Genomic DNA, 23,797 nt, shown 5'->3' on the forward strand with positions numbered 1-23,797 from the left:
TCTACATAGTTTTTAAAGGAATATCTGATGATCCTCAGAAGTTCAGCCCCAGGGCACCACAACAATGGGTTAACTTTTTCCTTTGGTCTACGTTTTATTTTTTCCCTGGTAAAAATAATATTTAATATAGAGCTCAGACCATATGATTTATTGCCTGTTTGAAAATCCTTTTCATCACTGTATATTTTACCAGTAAATATTTAATCCTTGGCACCAAATGCCACCCTGTTTATTAACTTTAGAGCTCATATTTTATAGTAAACCAAATTCTAAAATATCCTATGAAGAGAAGGATATTTCATCTACACAGTCCATGGAGAAATTATATCAAAGCAACCCCAAATAGCAACACTTGATCACCCCTTTAATTATTGGAAAGCTTGATCACTGTAACAACAAACTTTCCTTAACAATAATATCTATATTATATTTCATTTGCTGTAGAATCCCTGGTTTTCATCCCAAACAATTGTCTTATGCCCCAAACATGACCAGAATAAATGACCTGGCTAGAGACTTCACGCCTTTCCATGGGTGGGCCCATCTGCCTGATGATTCTGAGGCTTTGGTTTCAAAAACTTAAAACCACCAGGCTCAGAAAAGATAAATCTTTCTCAGTTTGCTTCAGAAAATCTAAACCCAATATAATCCACGTCAGTGGCTTCTGGAGACAGTTACTCATCTGTCTCTCAGAAATGAGCCTTTTTGGTTCTCACTATTTCCATTCTAAACTACTGGAGTTGTGCTCTATAGAATGATTTTAAACCATCTCTCTGAGTTTTCTTTCCTCATCGACCTTGCAAAACTCTATACTTCAAAACACATGCTATACTTTCCTATATGCTGTTTATACCATTCACTCTCAAGAAACTGCCTTTCCCTTCCACCTTCCCCATAGTTATTGAAATCATAACCTTTATTTTACTCAAAGTTTAATACAAAGAGCTCACTCTCATGAAGTCTTCCCTGATTTTAAGAAATTAAATACATAATTCCTTATACATATCTTAATTCTTAATACAATATCACTCTTTTTTTTTTTGCCATTCCAGTTCTTCTCCTTTCCTTATATTTACTAGAAACCTTAAATCGTCTCAATTTTTGAAATGGGGAAGATGACCAGGAAATTGCAGAAAGATCAAAGTTTTAGACACTCCAATCCTAATAAAATTAAGTGAAATACATAGGTTGAGAAATAAGTATAAAAACAACTATGCATGATTTAGTTTGAGTATAGTTTATTATATTTGGCAGACATTTGAAAAAAGATTTCCCATGAGTAATCTATGTGTATGCCTGGTAATGCATGGGATGGCATGTTATAAGGTATAAAGAAATTTATCAATATTAATATTATTGTGCATAGTAAGAGCTCTTTTAACATGCCTATGGTTAATTGACTTGTTGGGTTAATGAATGTTCCTCCTTCCCTCTGTAAGACATTCTCACTGATGCTAATAGCACAGTAAGTATTCATAACTAGTAGGCTACTTTCTAGTAAGACTATGAAATTCTGTTCAGAAAAATTTTGTGTTCACTGAGTCAGTTGAATTTATTCCTAAATCTGTTTATTCCAATTATACTCAGAATTATAATTATAAAATCTAATTTGGTATTGTGTAAGGCAATGGACTATGAATGCGAGAAAGTGTTCTTTATTTGAAAACACAGTTGAAACAAAGTTGAAATATTTTCAAAAGACTCAATAAAGATAATTATTTTAAAAGATTTCTATTGATTACATGGGGATGAGACAGTTATAACTATTTTGACAAAAACATCTAAAAATCTAGAATTCTGCACTTAACTTTCTTTACAAACAACTCCACTTACTAAGACAATCTACAAGAAATCTACAGCTAATATCACAGATAATGGTGAAAAACTTGAAGCTTTCCTACTAAGATCAGGTACAAGGCCAGGACGTCCTTCTCACCACTCTTTTTCAACATTATACTGGAAGTTCTATAGTTAGTGCAATAAGAGAAGAAAAAGAAATAAAAGGTATAAAGATTGGGAAGTGGGAAATAAAACTGCCATTGTTTGCAGATGGCATGATCATCTATGTAGAAAATCCAAAGAATTAGCAAAAACTCTTGCAACTAACAAGTGATTATAGCAAGGTTGTAGGATACGAGGTTAATTTACAAAAGTCGATCACTTTTGTATAAACCAGTAATGAACAAATGCAATTTGAAATTAAAGCACCATATAAGCTACATTAGCACCCCCACCCAAAATGAAACACTTAGGTATAAATCTAATAAAGTACATACAAGATCTGCATGAGAAAAACTACAAAGCTCTGATGAATGAAATCAAAGAACTGAACAAATGGAAAGATATTTCCTGTTTATGGATAGAAAGACTCAATATTGTGAAGATGCCTTTTTCTCAATTTGATCTACAGATTAAAATCCTGATAAAAATCTCAGCAATTATTTTGTGAATATTCTCGAATTGATTCTGATGTTTACATGGAGAGGCAAAAAGCCCAAAACAACTAACATGATATTAAAGGAGAAGAACAAAATGGGAGGACTGACATTACCCGACTTGAAGACATACTATAAATCTACAGTATTCAAGCCAGTGGGTATTAAGGAATAAATAAATACAGAGATCAATGGAGAAGAATGGAAAGCCCAAGAATTGACTCACATAAATATAGTCAACTGAATTTTGACAAAGGAAAAAAAGCAATACGATAGAGCAAAGATAGTCTTGTCAACAAAAGAGGCTGGAACAATTGCCCATTCACATGGAAAAAATAAATCTAGACACAGACCTTGCACCCTTTACAAAAATTGACTCGAAATGAGTCATGTAAAATGTAAAACTGTAAAACCTCTAGAAGAGGGATCCCTGGGTGGCGCAGCGGTTTGGCGCCTGCCTTTGGCCCAGGGCACGATCCTGGAGACCCGGGATCGAATCCCACGTCGGGCTCCCGGTGCATGGAGCCTGCTTCTCCCTCTGCCTGTGTCTCTGCCTCATTCTCTCTCTCTCTCTGTGACTATCACAAATAAATAAAAAATTAAAAAAAAAAAAAAAAAACCTCTAGAAGATAAAATACATGTGAAAACCTAGGTAGCTTTGGCCATGGCAATGACTTTAAAAAAAAAAAAAAAAAGATTTGTTTTTTATTTTAGAGAGAAAGGGAACAAACAGGGGAAAGGTCAGAGGGAGAGGGAGAGAATCCCAAGCAGACTCACCACTACTTGTGGAACCCAATGCAGGGCTTGCATCATGACCTTGAGATCATGACCTGAGCTGAAATCAAGAGTCGGATGCTCAACCGCCTGAGCCACACAGGTGCCCTGGCAATGACTTTTTAAGTACAACCCCAAACATACAGTTCATGAAGGAAATAATTGATAAACAAACTTCATTAAAATTAAAAGCTTCTGTTCTTGAAAGACAAGGGAATGAGAAGACAAGCCACAGACCAGGAGAAATTTTTTTTCAAAGGACATGTTGCATAAAATACACAAAACTCAACAATTAGAAAACAAAGAATTTGATTTAAAAATCGGCCAAACCTTAATAGACACCTCACCGAAGAAAATATTCAGATGGCAAATAACCATGTGAAAAGTTGCTCCACCTCATATGTCATCAAGGAAATGCCAATCAAAACAACAACAAGATACTGTTTCACATCTATTAGAAGGGTCAAAATCCAGAACACTGACAACGCTAAATGCTTGTAAAGATGTGAAGCAACAGGAGCTCTCACTTGTCACTGGTAGGAATACAGAATGGTACAGCAGTTTCTTACAAAACTAAACATACTCTTACCAAATGATCTAGCAATTGTGCTCCCTGATATTTACCCAAAGGAGTTGAAAACCTATGTCCATACAAAATGACCTACACGTGAGTGTTCATAATAATTTTATTTGTAATTACCAAAACTTGGAAGTAACTGAAATGCCTTTTAGAAGGTGAATAGGTAAGTAAACTGTGTTATATCCTGAAAATGGAATATTATTCAGGCCTGGAAGAAATGAGCTATCAAGCCATGAAAAGACATGGAGGGACGTTAAATGCAAATTACTAAGTAAAAGAAGCCAATTTGAAAAGTCTACATACTGCGTGATTCCAACTATTTATTACATAAAGGATACACTTACAAAAAATCAAGGCTATCTTTTTAGAGGACTTTAAGTTCACAGCAAAATTGAGGAGAAGGTACAGAGGTTTTTCAAATATCTCTTGCCCTCACATATGCGTAGAGTGTTTTTTATGCAAAAAAAAAAAAAAAAACCATAGGCAGAACTCTGATTAGCAGATCCATACTCAAAGAAAACTTGTTGGCCTTATAAGGTTTTAAAATAACTCTATGTTTCTATTTGGTTTTAGTTAAAATTAATATTTATGGTACTTTTTTGTAAGTCTCCATCTATAAGTCTTTAATTTGAATGACTTTTCTGATTAACTGAAACTGAGGGTTTCTACCAGAGTGTGTTGTTTCTGATTAACTATCAATGTTGGACAGAGCCTGTTCCTAATGAGGCTAATCTTTTGACCAATGACCCCTTAGATACAGGAATATCTGGGCACTGGAGGGAGCATCAAACAATAATGTAAGGTCCAGGGACAAAAACAAGAAGCCTATCTCTGCTGAAAGAGCTCTCTTTATATTCTGGCATGGTATGACTCTTCAGCCCTGGTCTAAATCAAAACTAGTGGGAGCTTTGGTAGCCTGGAGTGGCTGTATAGCCTGAGAGCCCCAATGTGAAGCCAAATCAGGTGAGATGTTGACTCAAGATGATTGATGGCTCTGGAACTAGGGGGAAAATGTGAATCATAGTTGAGGAGGGAATCAAAAGGTCATATCCAGGGAAGTTGTGCCAAATGTTGGTTCTAAGGGCTAAATAAGGTTGTAAATGGAAAGATGAGTCAAAGGCACAAAACTCGCACGATTGGAAGCAGGATGAAAAGTTTTATATGAGATCATGCAGAGCTAAAGCTGTGATCAATGAAGGAGTTTGAGAGGCCTGGGTTTTTTTTGCTGTGGCCAACATATGATTTAAGAACCAAGTAGATGGAGAGAGACTAGGGATGGTGAAAATGTATAATCTTTCATGGCTGCATTTACATATATAACACATTAACGTATATAACCCATTTATTGGTGAATTGCACTTTGCTGGAGATGTGAACTTGAAAGGATTTAATTTTTCTGTAACTGTTTTTGTGCCATGTTGAATTCATTTTTCCTTCTGGAGAGTGGCCCACTTCATGATATCTTGGCCTGGTTCTATAACCCCTACTGCTTTTGGTTATTTAAATAATTTGATATCAGTTTCTAAGATCCAGTACTTTCAGTACTTTCAATCTCATATTGTATTCAAAGTGGTCTTTTTCCTTTCACCCCCCGCTGGAGATTTGTTATCTTGGAGTGAGAGTCAGGTTTATATGGCTTGGGTCTCAGGTAGCTTTATCCTTTTCCTGCAGTAGTTTCTCAGGTGTTGGGGAGGAGAAAGAGAAAAAGAAGGCAACTTTCCCTTATGACTGGGCAATGTTGCAGGCTTGCCCTTAGATAGTCATGATGGTTGTTCTAGCTCATTGTACATGAACTCTAAGTACATGGATGGTTGCTCTCACATGCCTTGCTGATGAGGAAATCCCCCCAGGGAAGCTTTCCTCGTCATTGGTGATGTCTTAGAAAATTTGGCCTCATCTTCCTGCTGACTCCCAGGAGGTGGTATTATGCTTCACTTCTCTGATGTGCCATTTTCAACCTGCTGTGTCAGTTGTAGAGAGATTATAGCTCTTAATCTCTTCTGCTCCATGTGGCCTATACTTAGAGTGTGGGCATGTATGGGATTATTTTCTGAACCCCTCCAAACTAGGAACAAAGGATGGCAGTCCTGTCCTCACTCATCACTGGTGGTCTTCTTCTATGCCATCTCTCCCCAGGTTTTGTTTTTACATCCAGTGGCCCAGTGGATGTCTCCTGGTGAAGCACATGTTCAGCCATGGAATGAAATACCAGTCTTCTCATGTTGCTGACACCCTCAAACTTTACAAAGTGATTCTTCTGGGGGTTAGGGAAGGAAATTCCTCTAAGATGAGTCAGGAAAGAACTCCTATTCCCAAGCCCTACAATGGCACCAAACAAGTTTTTTCAGCAAGTTCCCTTCTCATATTACAGAGCTTCACAGAGATGCTGGTTTGTGGTAGGACTAGTCCTCTGAATTGGCACCTTTTCATAAACCTTAGGGTGGTAGATGACATATCCCTCACCAATAATTCTCTGAAATTAGAAATGAGATCCTTAATTTTTCTTGTGTTCTTAGCTTTGAGTCTTAACCAATGACAAGAGCTCAACTTGATTTTCTCTGACTGTGCTTTGGTAGCAACGATCTTCAATTATTATTATTTTTCATCCATTATCATGGGGTATGCGAAGCACTTTCTTGGTTATGGATCATCATTTCTTGTTTCCAGATAATTCTGGGCTAGACATACTTCCAATGAATTCCATTAACCCAATCTGAGAATATGCAAGTATAAATCACTCAGCATAGACAAATTCATTGGACATTTCTTTGAACTCAATTTAGTATAGTTTATATTGTTTTTCTATTGTATGCAAGTGCTGCAGGATGACAAAGAATCATGGTTCCTGGCTTCAGGGTATTCTAGGCAGGTAGAACTAATTTTTGCTTTTGGAAAAGTCATAAGATAGGCAGTCAGGAGATTTCATCTTCTGTTGGTCTTTGCCACAGATGTTGCATAAATTTTAGCAAGTTTTCTGTCTCAGTATCCCGAGGAATTGAGCAAGTTAATCTCTAAAGGCTCTGATATTTCTTAATAATATGAACCATAGGAGTCTGTTTCTTCTTGTTCATGTCCTCTTGCATTAAGAGTACCCTCCCTATTTCCTTTCTGCTTTAAATTTTTTCTCCTTCTCTTGAAGGGGATATGACTCAAAAAAGATGAAGAATTCCTGCAGCATATATTTTCTTTGAGCAACAACAAAAAAAAATGTTCTGAAATGTATAGGATTATATTGGCTCTGTAGACCACTGGGGAGAATTGAAATCTAAACAATATTGAGTATTCCAATCCATGATCATGATAGGTATCCTTATTTCTTTAGATCTTTCTTCTTTGGTTTCTCTCACAATGTTTTTCAGTTTTCCACAGAGTAAGTACATATTTTTAGAAACTCTTATATGCAAGTATTATATGGTATTTGATTTTTGGTATTTTGGTAAATGGTATTTCAAAAATATTCAATTTCCAATTATCCATAACTATTAAAGTTGAAATAAAGTTGCTTTTGCATATTAATCTGTACTCTTACTAAATTTACATATTAATTCTAGTAGGATTTTTTTTGTATCATCCGTGAATAGACAGTTTTCTTTCTTTCATGCAATAGATAGCTTTCATTTGCTTTTCTTACCTGATTGCATTGGGTAGGACCTTCAGTATGATTTTGAATAGGTGTGATGAGAGAAGAGATCCTTGCCTTGTTCCCTAGCTTAGGAGGAAAGCATTCAGTCTCTCACATTTTAGGATAATGTTAACCGTAGGTTTTTGTGGTAGATGCCCCTTTTTAGTCTAAGAAAATTTCCTTTTATTGAGACTTTTTTTAAAAGTAGGCTCCATACCTAGTGTGGGACCCAAAATGGGGCTTAAACTCACAACCCGAAGATCAAGACCTGAGCTGAAATCAAGAGTCAGACACTCAGCTGACTGAGTCACCCAGGAGCCCCTACTGAGATTTTTTTTTATCATGAAAAGAAGTTGTATTTCATTCAATGCCTTTTCTAAGTATATTGAAATTATCATATTTTTCCTTTAATCTGTTGACATAGTAAATTACACTAATTTATATTTTAGTTTTGAGCCAGCCTTGCATTTCTAAGATTTATCTCTTTTAATAATGATGTGTTATCCTTTTTATATACTGCTGTATTTAATTTCCTAATATTTTGTTAAGGATTTTTGCAACTTATTCATGAGATTATACTATAGTTTCCTTTTTTTGTAATGTCTTTTGTTTTGGTGTAAGAGTAATGCTGGCCTCATGCAAAGTGTTGGAGAGTATTTCCATTGCTTCTATTTTTTGAAAGAACTTCTGTAGAATTTATATTATTTCTTCCTTTAATGTATCAAATTTTATATTTGGACAAAAATACCACATATGATGTTGAAAATATACACCTCATTTCTTTTTCTTGCTTTTTTGCATTTATTCAATACTCAAAATATATATTTAATACTAGTGTAATTTTTTTCCTTTTTTTTTTTTTTTTTTAATTTTTTTCCTTTTTAAAGAGAATGCCTCTAGTATTTCACCATTTGGTATATTGAAACATGATGTTGGAAAAAGACCCAATGCCATTTATGTTATATCCTTGCCAAATATAATAACTTACAATTTAAACATGAGAAAACAATCAGAAAAATCCAAATTAGTTGGACTTTGCCCTAAAGTGTTGCAAAATTTCAACTTCAATAAAAGGCAAGAAAAAAAAAGTGAGGGAGTTTTTAATGAAGAATAAGGAGCATGACAAATAACTGTAATCTATGATATTACATTTGATCTTTGACTAAAAATAATAACTATTAAAGACATTGTCAGGATAATTGGGAAAAATATTATGTTTGTTTGATATTGTTTATTGTGTTAAAGAATTTTTAAATCTGAGTTGCCTGGGTGGCTCAGTGGTTAAGCATCTGCCTTTGGCTCAGGGTGTGATCCCAGGATCCTGGGATCGAGTCTGGCATTGAGCTCCCCACAAGGAGCCTGCTCTCCCTCTGCCTATGTTTCTGCCTCTCTCTGTGTGTCTCTCATGAATAAATAAATAAAATCTTTTAAAAAAAGAATTTTTAAGTCCTACTTTGCAAAGCTTTGTTTCTATCAGGAATAAATTTAGAATTTTATCAAATTACTTTCTAGCATTTATTTTTAACAGCTTTATTGAGATATAATTAAAATATCATGCCATTTACCTACTTAAAGTGTAGAATTCAATGGTTTTTAGTATACTCACAGGGTCAGGCAATAATCACCACAATCTAATTTTCAACTTTTTTTATCACTCCAAAAAAGAAACACCATACCGATTAGTGACCACTTCTCATTTCCATCTCTCATTATTCCCTGGAAGCCACTTATCTACTTTTTGTTTTTATAGATGTACCTATTCTGGGAATGTTATGTAAGTGGAATCATACAATATATGGTCTTCTGTGTCTGGCTTGTTCCACTCAGCATAACGTTTTCTTTTCTTTTCTTTTTTTTTTTTTTTTTAAGATATTATTTATTTATTTATGAGAGACACACACAGAGTGGCACAGACACAGGCAGAGAAGTAGGCTCCATGCAGGGAGCCCAATGTGGTACTCCATCCAGGGACTCCAGGATCACACGCTGGGCTGAAGGCAGACACTCAACGGCTGATTCACCCACAGGTGATTCACTCACGTGTCCCAACTCAGCATAACATTTTCAAAGTTCATCTATGTTGCAGCATGTGTCAGTACCTCATTTTTTTTCTCAAATAATGTTTCATCATTGTATGGATAGGATATGCTATATTTTGTTTATCCATTTGTTAGTTGATAGACATTTGGGTTGTTTCCACATTTTGGGCATGACATTCACATATAAGTCACCGTGTGGACATACATTTTTATTTTTATTGGGTATACACCTATGAATGGAATTGCTGGGTCACATGATAACCCTATGTTAAACATCTTAAGGAATGACCAGCAAAGGATCAGGATTCTGATTTCACAAACATCTTTTTTCAGTCTTTTTGATTATTGCCATCCAGTCGTATGGGTTTGATTTGCATTTCCTTAATGACAAATAACGTTAGGCATCCTTTTTTAGGCTCTTATGGGGCATTTGTATATTTTCTTTGGAGCAATGTCTATTTAGATCCTTTTAAAATGGATTATTTACCTTTTATTTTTGAGTTGTAAGTGTTCCTAACATATTCTAGATGCAAGTCCCTTATCTGATATATAACTTGAAAATGTTTTCTGCTACTCTGTGGGTTATTATTATTTTTTTTTACTTTCTTGATGCTGTTATTGTAACACAAAAGTTTTAGAATTTTGATGAAATCAATTTATCATTTTTTTTTTCTTTAGTTTGAGCTTTTGCGTTCCATCTGAAAAATCATTGCCTAACCCAAGGTCATAAAGATTTGCTACTCTGTTTTTGTTTTTGTTTTTTTTCTAAGAGTTTTACAGTCTCAGTTCTTACATTTATGTTTATGGCCCATTTTGAGTTAATTTTGTGGATAGTGTAGAAAGGGGTTCAAGTTCATTCTTTTGCATGTAGATATTAATTTTTTCTACAACCACTTGTTAAAAAACCTGTTGTTTCCCCCATTTAAATGTCTTGGCATCTTTGTCTAAAATCAACTGACCATAACTATGAAGGTTTATTTCTGGCTTCTTAATTCTATTCCATTAATCTGTATGTTTATCCTTATGTTAGTACCACACTATCTTGATTACTGTAGTTTCATAGTAAATTTTGAAATTGAGGAATATAACTTTGTTCTTCTTCAGGATTGTTTTGTCTGTTTTGAGTCTTCAAAATTATTGATGTAATGAATTATATAATGAATATTTCGATAATAGATCACTATTATTGAAGTCATAAAGGAAAAAATTAGGATATTTGCCTATAAACTTCTATAAGTGATAAAGTATTGAAAATCTAGAAACAAATGAAGCATAAAAGTATTTTCAAATTATGTAAAAGATAAGGAAAAAATTAGAATGAAACCAAAATGCTTTCTTTTTCTCACTCTTCCAACAAGCAAGTGCATATATTTTTCAGTGATAATAATTGATGTTGGTAAGAATTATGTAAGCAGAAACTCAGGTCTTGTTGCTGGAGGGTGAAAATTGGAGCCACCTCACATGGAGAGTGATTTGGTAATACTTGTTTAGTATATCCTCACACCTTTTGATCAAGTAATCTCATTTCAAGGTATTTTATTGAAAAAATTATCAGATTTTCACAGAGATTTATGTACAAACAAATATAGCACAGGGCTAGTTATTAGAGTGAAAAAAAAATGAAAAACTGGAAAAAATATAATAGTTGACCAAAGATGAATAATCAAATGACTGATTTAGCCATATAACAAGATGCCTTGAAGGTTTTAAAAATAAATAAATAATTTGAAACAAATTTACATAACAATATGTAAAAAATGTATTTTTAAGATATAAAAGAATTATTTAGTACTCATAAAAGCTCTTTTTGTGGAGTAATACAATCAAACATTAGAAAGGAATTAGAGTATATTACATCTACAAACTTAATTTAATGTGAAGTGTCTAATATATATATATATAAAATACATATAATCAGGATAATTTTATCTAACCTGTAATAGTGGGTAATTTACAAGTACAATGCAATAAATGATTTTATTTTCTTCCATTTATTACCTTCAACTACAGTTTGTAGTTTTTCATATCTGAAGGAAATCTTCATAACTTGAGGCCATAAGTCCGCTAAAGCCACATGAAAAATCAAATTCAACTGACTGTATTTTTTTAAATATCCTTAACGTTTGTGAAGCCACTGTACTAATTTTTAGAAAATCCTAGAATTATAAAACATAACAACATTAGCATTTACCTTAGATGGTAAAAAATGTTAAGATATCCACAGATATTTCAGTTTTCCTGGAAGAGAACAAAGGTATTTATTAGTTTTATGTATTTTTTAAAAATTTTTATTAGTTTTAGATTTAAGTATGCATACTCTAATGTAACCTCCAAACATAGGAAAGAAATCGAATGACACAGTATAATATGGACTCCCCCCCCCATGCTCTTTCTCTCGCTCTGTCTCAAATAAATAAAATCTTTTTAAAAAGATAAAATAATTTTAAATTTACATGTGCCTAGTCTTAGAACATGTGAATCAAGAATGGACAGAATTACAGGGAGAAATTAATAAATCTACAATTAGAGAGAATGAATTTAACCCTTCACTCTCTGTCACTGAACAACTAGAAAATGTTTACTCATCTGAGGATCGCATCAAGCACAAAGTTCTTTTGAGTTAAAGAAAAAATACATGTCCATAAGTTGAGAGCAAGAAAAATAACTCTATTCAAGTGTTTAGTCTAGGAGGAAGTTGTATGTTTCTGAGAGTAGTCAGAGAATCAAAAATGTTTTATAATACTACAAAGAGGAGTTCAGTGTTATAGTTGGGTGGGTGAGAGGAATTGTTCTCAGGTGATGTCCAGGATTTCTACTTTGCCAGAATCAAATTATAAGTAACTTTAGTTACTGGCTTCATGGGTAGGCAACCTCAAATTACTGTATCTCTTGAGGGATAGGTCCATCTCTTAATCTGAGAAAAATGTTAAATTAAATATAAAAACACCTTAAGAAGCTAAAGACTATGCTATTAGCATTTTTACAACACTTAATAATAATATAATGAATAATGTAATACATTTTATAATATGTTCATATGTTTTATATACTTAGTCTTTTCTAGAATTTATCACTTAGACTAACAGCCTTATAATGTCAATTTAAACAATATAATTGAGTAATTAATTTATACTTGTGCGTTTAAATTGAAATGTTATGCAAAGTATTAGACCACATATAAAAGGATTTTAGGGTTACCACATTTTTAAATTATAAGAATTATTTAGTACTTATAGAGTTTCTTTTGGGTATGCTTGGGTAGCTCAGTGGTTAAGCATTTGCCTTCAGCTCAGGGCATGATCCTGGGGTCCCAGAATCAAGTTCTGCATCGAGCTCCCCGCAGGGAGCCTGCTTCTCCCACTGCCTGTGTCTCTGCCTCTCTCTGTGTCTTTCATGAATAAATAAAATAAAATATATTTTTTTAAAGTTTCCTTTTGTGGATTCATACAACCAAATATTAGAAAGGAATTAGAATATATTACATCTACAAGCTTAGTTTAATGTATTTAAAGTGTCTAATTAACTACATTCATAAATGAGACCAAACGTTATTTACAGATCCTTAAAAGTTATTGTTAAAACTTATCAGACATGTAAATGACTAATAAGATTTTTAACTTGAAGTTAATGAGATTTTTGAATGCATAATTTAAATAAGTTGAATATCAGTCAAATATTAAACCAAAAATAATCTTTTCTATATTCAAAAGTTCCTCCAAAAGCATTAAAACACTTCATGGGAAGATCAAACTTCCTTTATTTTACTTCTTAATATCTTGGACAGAGACTGCTTCTGTAGACTTTAATGCAGTCTTGTTCTTTGAATTTAATTTGTTTTAAAATTTCAATTTCATTTCCTATTTAGTGCTCATCCTCCATCCTCCCTGGCCTGGCAACAGGCTTTAAGCACAAGGGACTGAGTTTCCTTTCTTCCTCTTTCCACGCCACTGGAACTTCCTTTACTGCTTGATGGGAGAAGTAGGCCTCCCATCCCAAGAAAAGGGAGAGAAAAAGCCACACACTCCCCTGGAAGCCTGTACACCACATTTCTAGTCAATTCTTTGAATTCTGACCCAAATCTTTCTTCAGTTTAGTATCTGTTTATGCACCTACCAATACAGCATGTTGTTGTTGACATTGTGTTTGTGTGTGTGTGTATGAGAGAGACAGAGACAGAGAGAGAGAGAGAGAGAGAGAATGGAAGTGCCTGACCCCAAATAATTTTAGCTTTCTCTGGAACATGGTGTCCTTGACTTCTCTTTGTCCTCAGTACGAGTTTCTAGCTACCAATAGTGAGAAAACAGGATTTTAGCAATTGTTGATCATCTTTGAAAAGTAGAATCATTGTTGAAAGTTAAACAGGAAATTTTTAAAAATTAGCATTCAAAATAGATATAAAACTTGAGCTCTTTTTGCAACAGTCATAGATACTGTTTACATGGTAAAGTATGAAAGCATTTTAACGTTGGGAGGAACAACATTTTGTATACTTTGGAGTTGAGAGACATCTTCTCCTGGGTGTCTTCTGAAGGGATTCTTGTTTGTTTTTTTTTTTAATTTAATTTATTTATGATAGTCACAGAGAGAGAGAGAGAGAGAGGCAGAGACACAGGCAGAGGGAGAAGCAGGCTCCATGCACCGGGAGCCTGACGTGGGATTCGATCCCGGGTCTCTAGGATCGCGCCCTGGGCTAAAGGCAGGCGCTAAACCACTGCGCCACCCAGGGATCCCTGAAGGGATTCTTGTGCATGAGTCTTCTTCTTCTCCTTCTCCTTCTGCTTCGTCTTCTTCTTCGTATAAGATTTTTCTTTATTTATTCATGAGAGACATAGAGAGAGAGGCAGAGACACAGGTAGAGGGAGAAGCAGGCTCCCTGTGGGGAGCCGGATGCAAGACTTCATTTCAGGACCCCGGGATCATGCCCTGAGCCAAAGGCCGATGCTCAACCACTGAGCCACCCAGGTACCCATCACTGAGTCTTCTTAATCAGTGTTCAGATATTCCCAAGTGTCTCATGTGCCAGAGTAGAGTTTCATGCTCCTGAGGTGATTGTCTTAGGAGGTCATGGTGAAGGAAAAACTTCCAATGGGACACAAGAATGCTAAGTAGTGATTTCCTGACCGGAGGGCTACTGGATTGGAGGTGAAGGCTGAAGCATCCTTGGGAAGAGCAGCACAGCCAGCTGTTCAAGGCTTTTCTTCTTCAGGGCATAGGGTATGGAGGAACCAAGCAGCCAATCAAAATGGCTGGCTAGGCTAAGAAATATGAAGGCAGGATGGGATGGGATGAAGACAGTCAGGACACCTAATATTCCCCCACAACTTACTCATCTTTTGTGGATGGACTCCATGACGTGAGAGTTACTTCCTGTCTTGTTTTCCAAGCGCCTTGTGATCCACACTGAAGGGAGTTGGCGGGAAGATACAGCAGACTGGCTGATGTAAGAGGATTCAAAGAGGATGACATGTCAGCAACACAAACAGTTTTTGCTTCTGACTGGCTCTGAGTGTGAAAATGTCAGAGTTGAGTTCTGCCCCGAGATGCTGAGGAGGTGTGATGTTAACGCTGATGACACAGATGGAGTCAGCAAGAAGCTTTGGCAGCGGATCCTCCAACACAGCCCCAGCCTTCTTCTGTGGGCCTCTCTGATGGCTTGAGTAGCTGTTACAGAGATGTCTGAATAAAGTTTCACCCTTAATCTTGTGGTTTCCAGTTGCAGATCCAACTGTTCAAGGAGCTGGTGTGAGCGGATTCCTGAAGTTAGCATTTGTCCAACTCTCTGGGGGAGTGTGGGGTTGTGGTGAGGAAAACACTCAAGTCTAAATTAGAATTGCCTGATTACTTCACCATCTCCTTCAGCAGGCTGTGAACGACTGGAGGCAACAATAGCATTCACTGTCTTTGCATCCCCTGGCACAAAGTAAGTGATCGATACAGCTAAAAAAAAAGTGAGTAAACTCCTCAAGCCAATGTTTGAAATACTGGCTTTTAAATCTAGTCTGTGTAGTATCTGCGGCATCTCTATTTTTCCTTTCTTCTTTGAGCACCTCTTGGGGAAGTCACTTGGTATTATCCTAGTTTGGAAAAAATGTGGTATCTTTTCAGCTTCCACGTGGTCCCTAGAGTAAAAAAAAATTGCCTTGTATTAAGAATGAATGTTAGTCTTTTTAGCATTGGCAATATAAGGGGTGGGCTTGTTTATCAGCTGTAACCCAACAAGAAGGCCAGGCAAGTCCTATTTGTCACCATTAATGTGTACTCAAAAGTCAGATGCAGTAGGACGCCTGGGTGGTTCTGTGGTTGAGTGTCAGCCTTCAGCTCAGGGCATGATCCTGGGGTCCTAGGATGGAGTCCCGCATTGGTCTCCCCACGGGGAGCCTGCTTCTCCCCCTGCCTGTGTCTCTGCCTCTCTCTCTCTGGGTCTTTCATGAATAAATAAAGAAAATCTTAAATTAAAAAAAAAAAAAAAGAGATGCAGAGATTTTCCACTGGGGGAATGTGAAAGCTATGACTTTTCTCAGTCAACCATCCAGGGGTATGACAGAAAATGAAAATAATGCCACTGGGCTGATGTCACTTTGCCCACCCCTGCTCCATTACTAAAGGTTGGAAGTTAACACCTTTTGAAAGACTAATAATAAAATAAATGAATATCTATTTTCATGGAAATAGAACATCATTGCTGTTGAGTAGGAGAACCTCCTTCCTCCTCCCATGACTAGCTTTGGAAATGAGTTTATTTTCTCCTCAATAGTCTCAAATGATTTGATCATAGTGGTGGATTTGATCCTGTGGTTAACAGGAATGCCAAAGACTAGCACTCCAAGGTAGAGGAGTCAGCAACTTAATAATGTCTGTGGTCTCAAAGTGAGTCCCCAATTTTGGACAGACAAAGCAGATGACTTTTGTTATGGAATTTGCTCTTGGTTACATGGTAAGACTAAGTAGAGATAATAAAGACACAGGAGAAGAGACATTGCAGATCTAAAGCAGTGGACAAAATCCCAGAAACAAAAGGGTCAAGGAGAAGAGGCTATGCCAAGTCTTGGAGATTTAAATGTGATAATGCTGTTCTATGGTTCTTTCTGGGTCAGTACCTAAGAGTTGTGCTCTAGACATTTATGATGGTCCGGAAAATGCATGCTTTTAACCCAGGACACCAATTCTCAGTCTAGGTGAATTTGAGAGGATGGAATTAATTTTAGAGCGAAAACACTCTGACTATATTGTAAAGCAGAGAACACACAGGGCTAGAGATTTTAAATAATTCGCTCACTACCTAGTGCTCAAGTTATAATCAGAACCTGCCTTTCCAGTCCACTACTTCCTTCATCGTACCTGCCGATCTTTCACTTTATAAAGATAATTTGTAATACCGCATAGATTAATTTAAAAAAAAGAAGAAAAAGGCAACATGGCATTTGTTAAGAGACTAGAGGAGGAAGCATGATAGATAGGTAGTGGAATGGTGAAACACAGGTTTTGTAGTCTGGGTTTGTGCCACTTTCTAGCTATATATAACTTGAGGTAAATTTTTAAAATCTCTTTAAGCCTAAATTTCATTTTCTGTGAAATGGAGATAATGAGAATATATAGCTCAGAGTCAAGGGGTTTAAATGAGATAATGCATGCACACTGCCAGGCACAGAGTCATTATTTATGTATATAGTACATCTTGATTTGTGCATTTGCGACCTGTACGCAGTGACCACTCTTCATCAATCATTCTCCTTCACTGTCATGGCTATAATGGCCTTACACTTGGTTTGGCACTTGCTGGGTATCCTCTCTTGGCAAATTAATGATAATTGGACAACTGATAAAAAAAAAAGGCAAATGATGACTTCAGATACCTAAGTATGAAATAATTGACATTTGGAACTTAAGGATTGGCGTAGTTCTTAGAGGTGAGGTAGGTCGGTGCTCTATAAATGGAAAGATCTCTTGCATAATACTTCAGAGTTAAACAAACAAGAATAACCCATCTGGATGTCTTGGTGCCCTTCCTCAATTCAGTCAAACCTTATTTATGTCACAGGTAAGCATAGGTGTTTACTGAGCACCTATTGTGTCCCACGCACTGGACTGTATGTTGTATGTGTGATCACAGCTAATGCTTATAATAATCTTATAAAGTCCTACTATTTTTCACCCCATTTTTAAAGATGTGTGCACTGTGGTTCAGAGAAGTTAAACAATTGATCTTTGGACACACAAGAGCACTCTAATTGGAAGTCCATTTGACTTCAAATTGTAAGCTCTGCACCACTTCCTACATAAAGAATAAAGCCAGAATCATTCCTTCTGAATCATGTATATGCTCATTTGCTTCAATATGTCTGTTTCTAATAAATCAGAGAGATGAGATTGCATTAAGGTAAGTTCAAGGAGATTTCTCATGTAACTCCTAAGTATAACACTTCATTTTACCCTTGAACGGATAGCCATAACTTCAGCTCATAGTAAAACCTCAAGTTTTGTTTTTTAAAAAAGAAACTTTTTGTTTTATTTTTACTAGATATTTACATTCATCATACTTTTCTTCCTTGACTGTCAAGATAATGATGCCAATGCATTTGGCAGAAGCTCAAAGAAAAATATAATATTGTCAATTATTTTGATTTTTCTAATTCTCCAAATATTTTATCTGACGTAGCCCAAACATCTAGATAATTAATCAAAGCTGCATCGAGACACATGGCAGCCATACTGTTACTGAGCCATTTCAGCCAAACTGGTCAGCCTTGGCTCCAGAATGACTACAATTTGTTGATCTTTGCCAATTCCACCACTGTGTGGTTGAAGCAAGAGGGCCCATCCGCCAGGTTTAGTTCATTTCAACTTCTGAAGAAGCCTCGTTTCTCTCCTTCGGGCTATTATGTTTTGCTGCCATGCCAGTCAGCATCTTTTGAATTTTAATTTTTCTATCCAGGAGTGTGGGTGAGGCGACCATACTGAGTGGTCCTTGTTCTGCTGACCTCACTCCTTGGAATACTGCTTCCTCATGGGATATTCAGACATGCTAGCTCCCAAACTTCCCTTGAGATAGAAAGTCTTCCCCTCACATTCCACTTCAACCCCATTTTTTAATGCTATGGAAGCTGTTTAATCCTCTCGTGCGCAGTACTCTTTGCTACCTTGCCTTTATCTGCCATGGTAACATGTCAAGATAGATCTTAACATGACCTCTTTTCTCTCCTTTGTGATTTTTCTCTCCTTGACATTAGGGTGAGGATATTTTTCTTTTAAAACAACTCCTGGCGAGTCTCTGCCCTTTTGTTCTGCTTGGATCTGAGCACCCTGTCATTTCTCTGCGGTCCTCGGTTTTATTTTTGCTCTGGCATCCCTGGAGATGATGGCGTCTCCCTTAGTAATGTTTGCTATGAAGATCTCATGAGCCACTTTATCCTTGTCTCAGCCAACTGCAGAAGAAACTCAAATTCCTCTGGCATTGTTGCATTTGGGCAGATCCTCATAGCAGTTGAGGTTACCGACCGGACTCAAGCCATATTCCGTCTCTAGGTTTTCCCAACAAAGCTTTTCCTGAATTTTACTTCACCTGGATTTCAGTCTCCTGGCTCTTGTACCCTAGTTTAACATCCCTCAGGAACGGCTCAGTTGCTTCTGAATAATTACAGCCAGCTCAGCATTTGCTCCATAGCACTTTTGAGTCTAGCATCCTGCGCGCATCAGTTTTCCTTGGTCTGGCTGTTCCTCCTTCCTATGAGTTCATAGCATGGAGCCATGGTGCAGTAAAGGGAGCATTAGCTAGGTTGGAGGAAGGACACCCTTCATGCTCTGCTACAAACGTGTGACATTGGTCAAGTCCTTGCACTTCCTTGAACCTTTGTTTCTTCCATGGAAACACACAGACTACCTGAGTATCTTTAAGGGGGTCTCCCTGCTGGGGAGACATGTGAATTGTTGAGGTCTTCGAAAGCCCCGGAATGTACTGTTCAGTAGAAAGTTGGATCGCTTTGCAGGAGTCCATGATGATAACAAGTACAATCACCTTAATTTTCTGATCAAGTCAACTAATGATTTTCTACAGCAGTCATGTTAACAGCACCTTAAGATACACCAAGTGATTTAATCAGTTTTATTTATTACCATCTTCAGCAGTTTCGTATTGTTTGGCCCATCCTTGACTAATGAAGAGTCTTCTCTTCTTTAAAAAAGTCATGCATTCATTCACTTATTCTTTAATCTGTTCACCAAAGGATTATTCCAGACATTTTCTATATCCTCAAAGAATTTATACTCAAGCTAATTTAATTTTATTGGTTAAAGTCTGTTTAGAAATAGGGTAAAAAATGGCAGTCCTTGTGTTATTTTAGAAGGCAGAAATTAAAAAAAAATACTTCATGAAAAATTCATTCAATTTGGAATGATTCCCTCAGGCTAGCTCTAGGTTCTATGTAATTGGTGTGATTCAATTCATTGGGATCAATATTAGGGGTTTACTTAGAAATATTGGCCTCACTAGAATCTCAATACATTTTGAGAATGTTACTTTTTATTATTGATATGATGAAGAACGGGCCTAATAGGGGTGTACTTCTGACACTAAGAACTATAAGACATTTCCCTTTCAGGTAGATTTTTCTAAGACTCCTTCATAAGTAGAAAAGAGAATTTGGTAGAACATATATGTGAAAATGTATGTTGATGGTAAAGTGTCATTATCACTATTATGTACATTTTTGTGCTTTGGTAGTGGGGGAATAACATCGTCAGATTTGCCTGCAGAGATCTAGAGAATTAATTGTACAATTATTGGAACAGAAGGCCCATGCATGCGTCACCCAAATCAAAAGATGTACTTCCCTCCTTGGATAAAAGACAACTACTTCACGTGGTGACTTATATGGTAGTGTAGAATTTGAGAGCCAGAGAGATTTTTATGGGCCAATAGCACATTTTCAGGGGCAATAAGTCTGACGTTGAAAGAAATGGTCCAAACAAGAGATAGAAATGAAAGAAGATAATCTGACCAATAGCAAGTAAAAATACTCCTTGCTTAAATCGAGAGTAAGAACATAACTAAAATAATTATGACCTATGTGCAGAAATATTTTTTAAAGATTTTATTTATTTATTTATTTATTTATTTATTTATTTATTTATTCATGAGAGACACAGAGAGAGGCAGAGACATGGACAGAGGGAGAAGCAGGCTCCCTGCAGGGAGCCCGATGTGGGACTTGATCCCAGGACCCCACGATCACAACCTGAGCCAAAGGCAGGTGTTCAACCACTGAGCCACCCAGGCATCCCTATGTGCAGAAATAAAGCAAAGCTGAGCTCCTACAGGACTCTCTGTCTACCACCCTTTCCTCTCTCGATGCCATGACAATACCACTATACTGTCAGTCTAGGATTTCTCTATTCCACCCAGGCAGACCCATGGCTAATTTTGTTTACTCCTATTTTGGAGCCTGTGTCCCTAACTTTTCTCAGCACCTGGGTGTTCTTGCCTTTAGCCATGTCTCCAAAGCCCACTCTTTCCTCCAAAGACTCTGCAGGATGCCTCTCCAAACTACTGCTTCATTTGGAATTTTTTTAAGCATCCTTCATAGATATATGTCTCATCTTGCCCACTAGACTTTTAGTTCTTGGAGAGACAGAATCATTACTCCTCTTTTTCTCTCTTTACCACATTTAGGCCTGTCTGTCCTGTCTTTTGAGCAGTTTTGAACAATATTATTGACAGAGACACAGACTTCTGGGTAAAGCAGTTAAGTTTCAGCAAGATGCAATCCCCAGCTATTCAAGGCCTTACAATGCTTGCCTGTAGAAAGGAAAAGACATTTTGGGGTGACATTTGATCCCCCATATACTAGAAATACAAAGGAGTCTAAATGTCTACCAAGCTTTAGGTTACTTACAGACAAGCTTTCCATGTCAGTGATTTCAGAAATTAGGCGGATTGTTCTTTGTCTCATAAAGAATTCATTTTTAAGATGCTGATGGCCTTAGCTCTGGCTAGTGGCCAGCTTCAGGAAGTGTGGTTCACAAGCCATCAAGGACTGTGCATACTCCACATTCCTTGGGTAATGCAATTCTGGACCCAAATCGATTCCAGAAGTCTGATCTTCCAAGAGAGGCCAGTGCTCTGAGCTTGTTGAACAGCCCCCTCCAGATCTCCCCCTCCCGGCCCACCACCCCAATCAGCCTGGAAGGGTTAAGCAGCCAATCAAGGAGCTAAGAGAGCAGTTTGGTGAGACCAAAGTTGCAGGGATCCGAACAAGTTGATGAGCTTGGCAGCTTGTGTTTGAAGAATTTGTTTCATGTTTTGGATAAAGTCTGGGAATTTATCCTTCAAAATTCCTTAGATTTAGTAACATGTCAATGCACTGTATTAATGCAAGGAGTTTTCTTTTTCTTCTTTTCTTTCTTCTTTCTTTCTTTCTTTCTTTCTTTCTTTCTTTCTTTCTTTCTTTCTTTCTTTTCTTTCTTCTTTTTTCTTTCATTCATTTTTTTTTAAGGTTAAAAGCCGCCTTCCTTTTTAAGTATGAGTAATCCATCCAAATCCTGCCTAAGGGAACAAAAGGGTGCCGGCAATTTTCTCTTTCACAAAATGCAGAGACTTCCTCTCTGTCCTCTCCAAGTACGATTCTATGAACTGAAGGGAAATTACACTCCTCGCCATTGAAAAAGAGATTATGCAAAACGAGAAGGTAAAGCCAATCACCATAATACAAATACAAATACCAGCTTAATTCCTTGCTTCGGAAAGCCCTGTGCTTTTCTCTTTCCAGATGTGGGTGTATATCCACATCTACCTTTCAAAAAAAAAAAATCTATTATCTGGTATTTTCAGAGCTCGCACAGGATTGAATCCTCAGCAAGAACATCATGAGCTCCAGCTCTGTGCTCCAGATCTTACTAAACTCTCCTCTTTCTCTTAAATATGGAGCCTCATCATTGAGGCTTCTCGCTGGGACCGCCAAAACCTAAGGGTTACTTTTTTTAGGTAGAAATTAACCAAGGGGAAAAAAGTATGAGAGGTAGAGGCTGAGAAGAACACCCTAAACAGAAGAAATAGTTGGATTACATCGAGTTGGGAATTGCAAGCAGCTCAGCATACAATATCCAACATATCACTCATGAAATGATCACTAAGTGCTGGGCAAAGTACATTGTCTACATTATTTCCTTTTACCTTATAGACTCTGTGAATAAATTTTATCTCTAGTTTGTAAATATGGGCACGGAAATTGGGAGTGGTTAAACCATTTGCTCAAGGCCAAACATTTAGGAAAGGATAGATTTGCCATTCAAATCCAGGTATATCTTGTTTCAACACTTTTGGGAGTGAGGGAGAGAGTAATGGACTGTACCTCTGGAGTCCTGTAAGGGTCAGATAGATGCCAGACAAAGGAATGTGGAATTTATCCTGTAGGCAATATGTGATGGGAAAAGAGAGAAAAGGTCTTTGGGTGGAGGTATGATTAAATTAGTGTTTTAGAAAGATTATTTTGTCAGCCATGTAGAGGATAAATGGAAAGGGGGAGATTCCATATTTTTATTTAATGATCACATTGTTCTACTTTATATTAAAGTCAGTGGTTTTTTGCAATTACTTGGTAAGTAGGGGCTGTTTAATTCTTTATCCTTCTCATAGAACATGCTACTGAATGAATGAATGTAGTTTTAATTTATAAAGTGTCTAGGTATGGCAAGGAGACCAAATGGCCATTTACCTGATTCCATTTGCTGATCCTTAAAATGTCTTCAATATAAATGAAAAATGGGCATTAACTTTGGGAAGAAATCTTATGATGTATAAAAATACAGGTGATTTCGGAGAAAGATTGCTGATTTGAAAAAAGCCCTAGTCTTTAGGAGACCTGGATTTGAACTCAAGCTCTGCCAATTATGTTTGCTTAGGCAAAACTCTTCATCTTTCTTAGCTAGAATTTCCTCATCTCTATAATGAGAGTCCTCTTTGACGAGGGCACTGATGATTCAGAGAAAGCGAAAGAGGAGATTCTGGGTACTAGTAATATTTAATTTCTTGATCCAAGCAATGGTTATATGAGTGTATTCACTCTGTGAAAAGTCATCAATTACATGCTTACATGTATATTTTTCTGTATATTTCAATAAGAAAGTATATTAAGAACAATAAAATGAAGGAAGTTTGATCTAACCTCATTTATTGTTTTTCTAGTTTGGCTAAATAGTGGCCATAATGATGATCTTTGACAGAAATAAAAGTATAAATATTGTCATTTCAAAATACAATTAGCACAACACTAGTCCATGAACTCTCTAGAACAGCTATTTAAAGAATAAGAAAGAAATACACTGGAATAGAGGGACTGCTGATTAAATATGGCAG

General features: G+C 36.5%; 1 protein-coding gene across 8 annotated transcripts in view; it reads left to right on the forward strand.

Moving 5' to 3' along the window:
* The window catches only part of LOC144311427 (uncharacterized), a 130,772-nt gene that overhangs the window by 19,999 nt on the left and 86,976 nt on the right, over window positions 1–23,797 (forward strand). Inside the window, exon 4 of one of the 8 annotated variants that reach the window (XR_013377012.1) lies at window positions 15,313–15,398. The exons of 4 other annotated variants lie outside the window; for them this stretch is intronic. Coding sequence is in view for 2 of the 4 variants with exons in the window: in XM_077893904.1 (XP_077750030.1) it covers window positions 15,310–15,339 (30 nt within the window). In the remaining 2 variants the exon portion in view is untranslated. Of the gene's footprint in view, window positions 1–15,309; window positions 15,399–23,797 lie in introns of all 8 variants that reach the window. 3 more of the 8 variants (XR_013377011.1, XM_077893904.1, XM_077893903.1) reach the window with 3 other exon arrangements.

Source organism: Canis aureus, chromosome 3 (genome assembly GCF_053574225.1).
Source record: "Canis aureus isolate CA01 chromosome 3, VMU_Caureus_v.1.0, whole genome shotgun sequence".
NCBI classification, from domain to species: domain Eukaryota; kingdom Metazoa; phylum Chordata; class Mammalia; order Carnivora; family Canidae; genus Canis; species Canis aureus.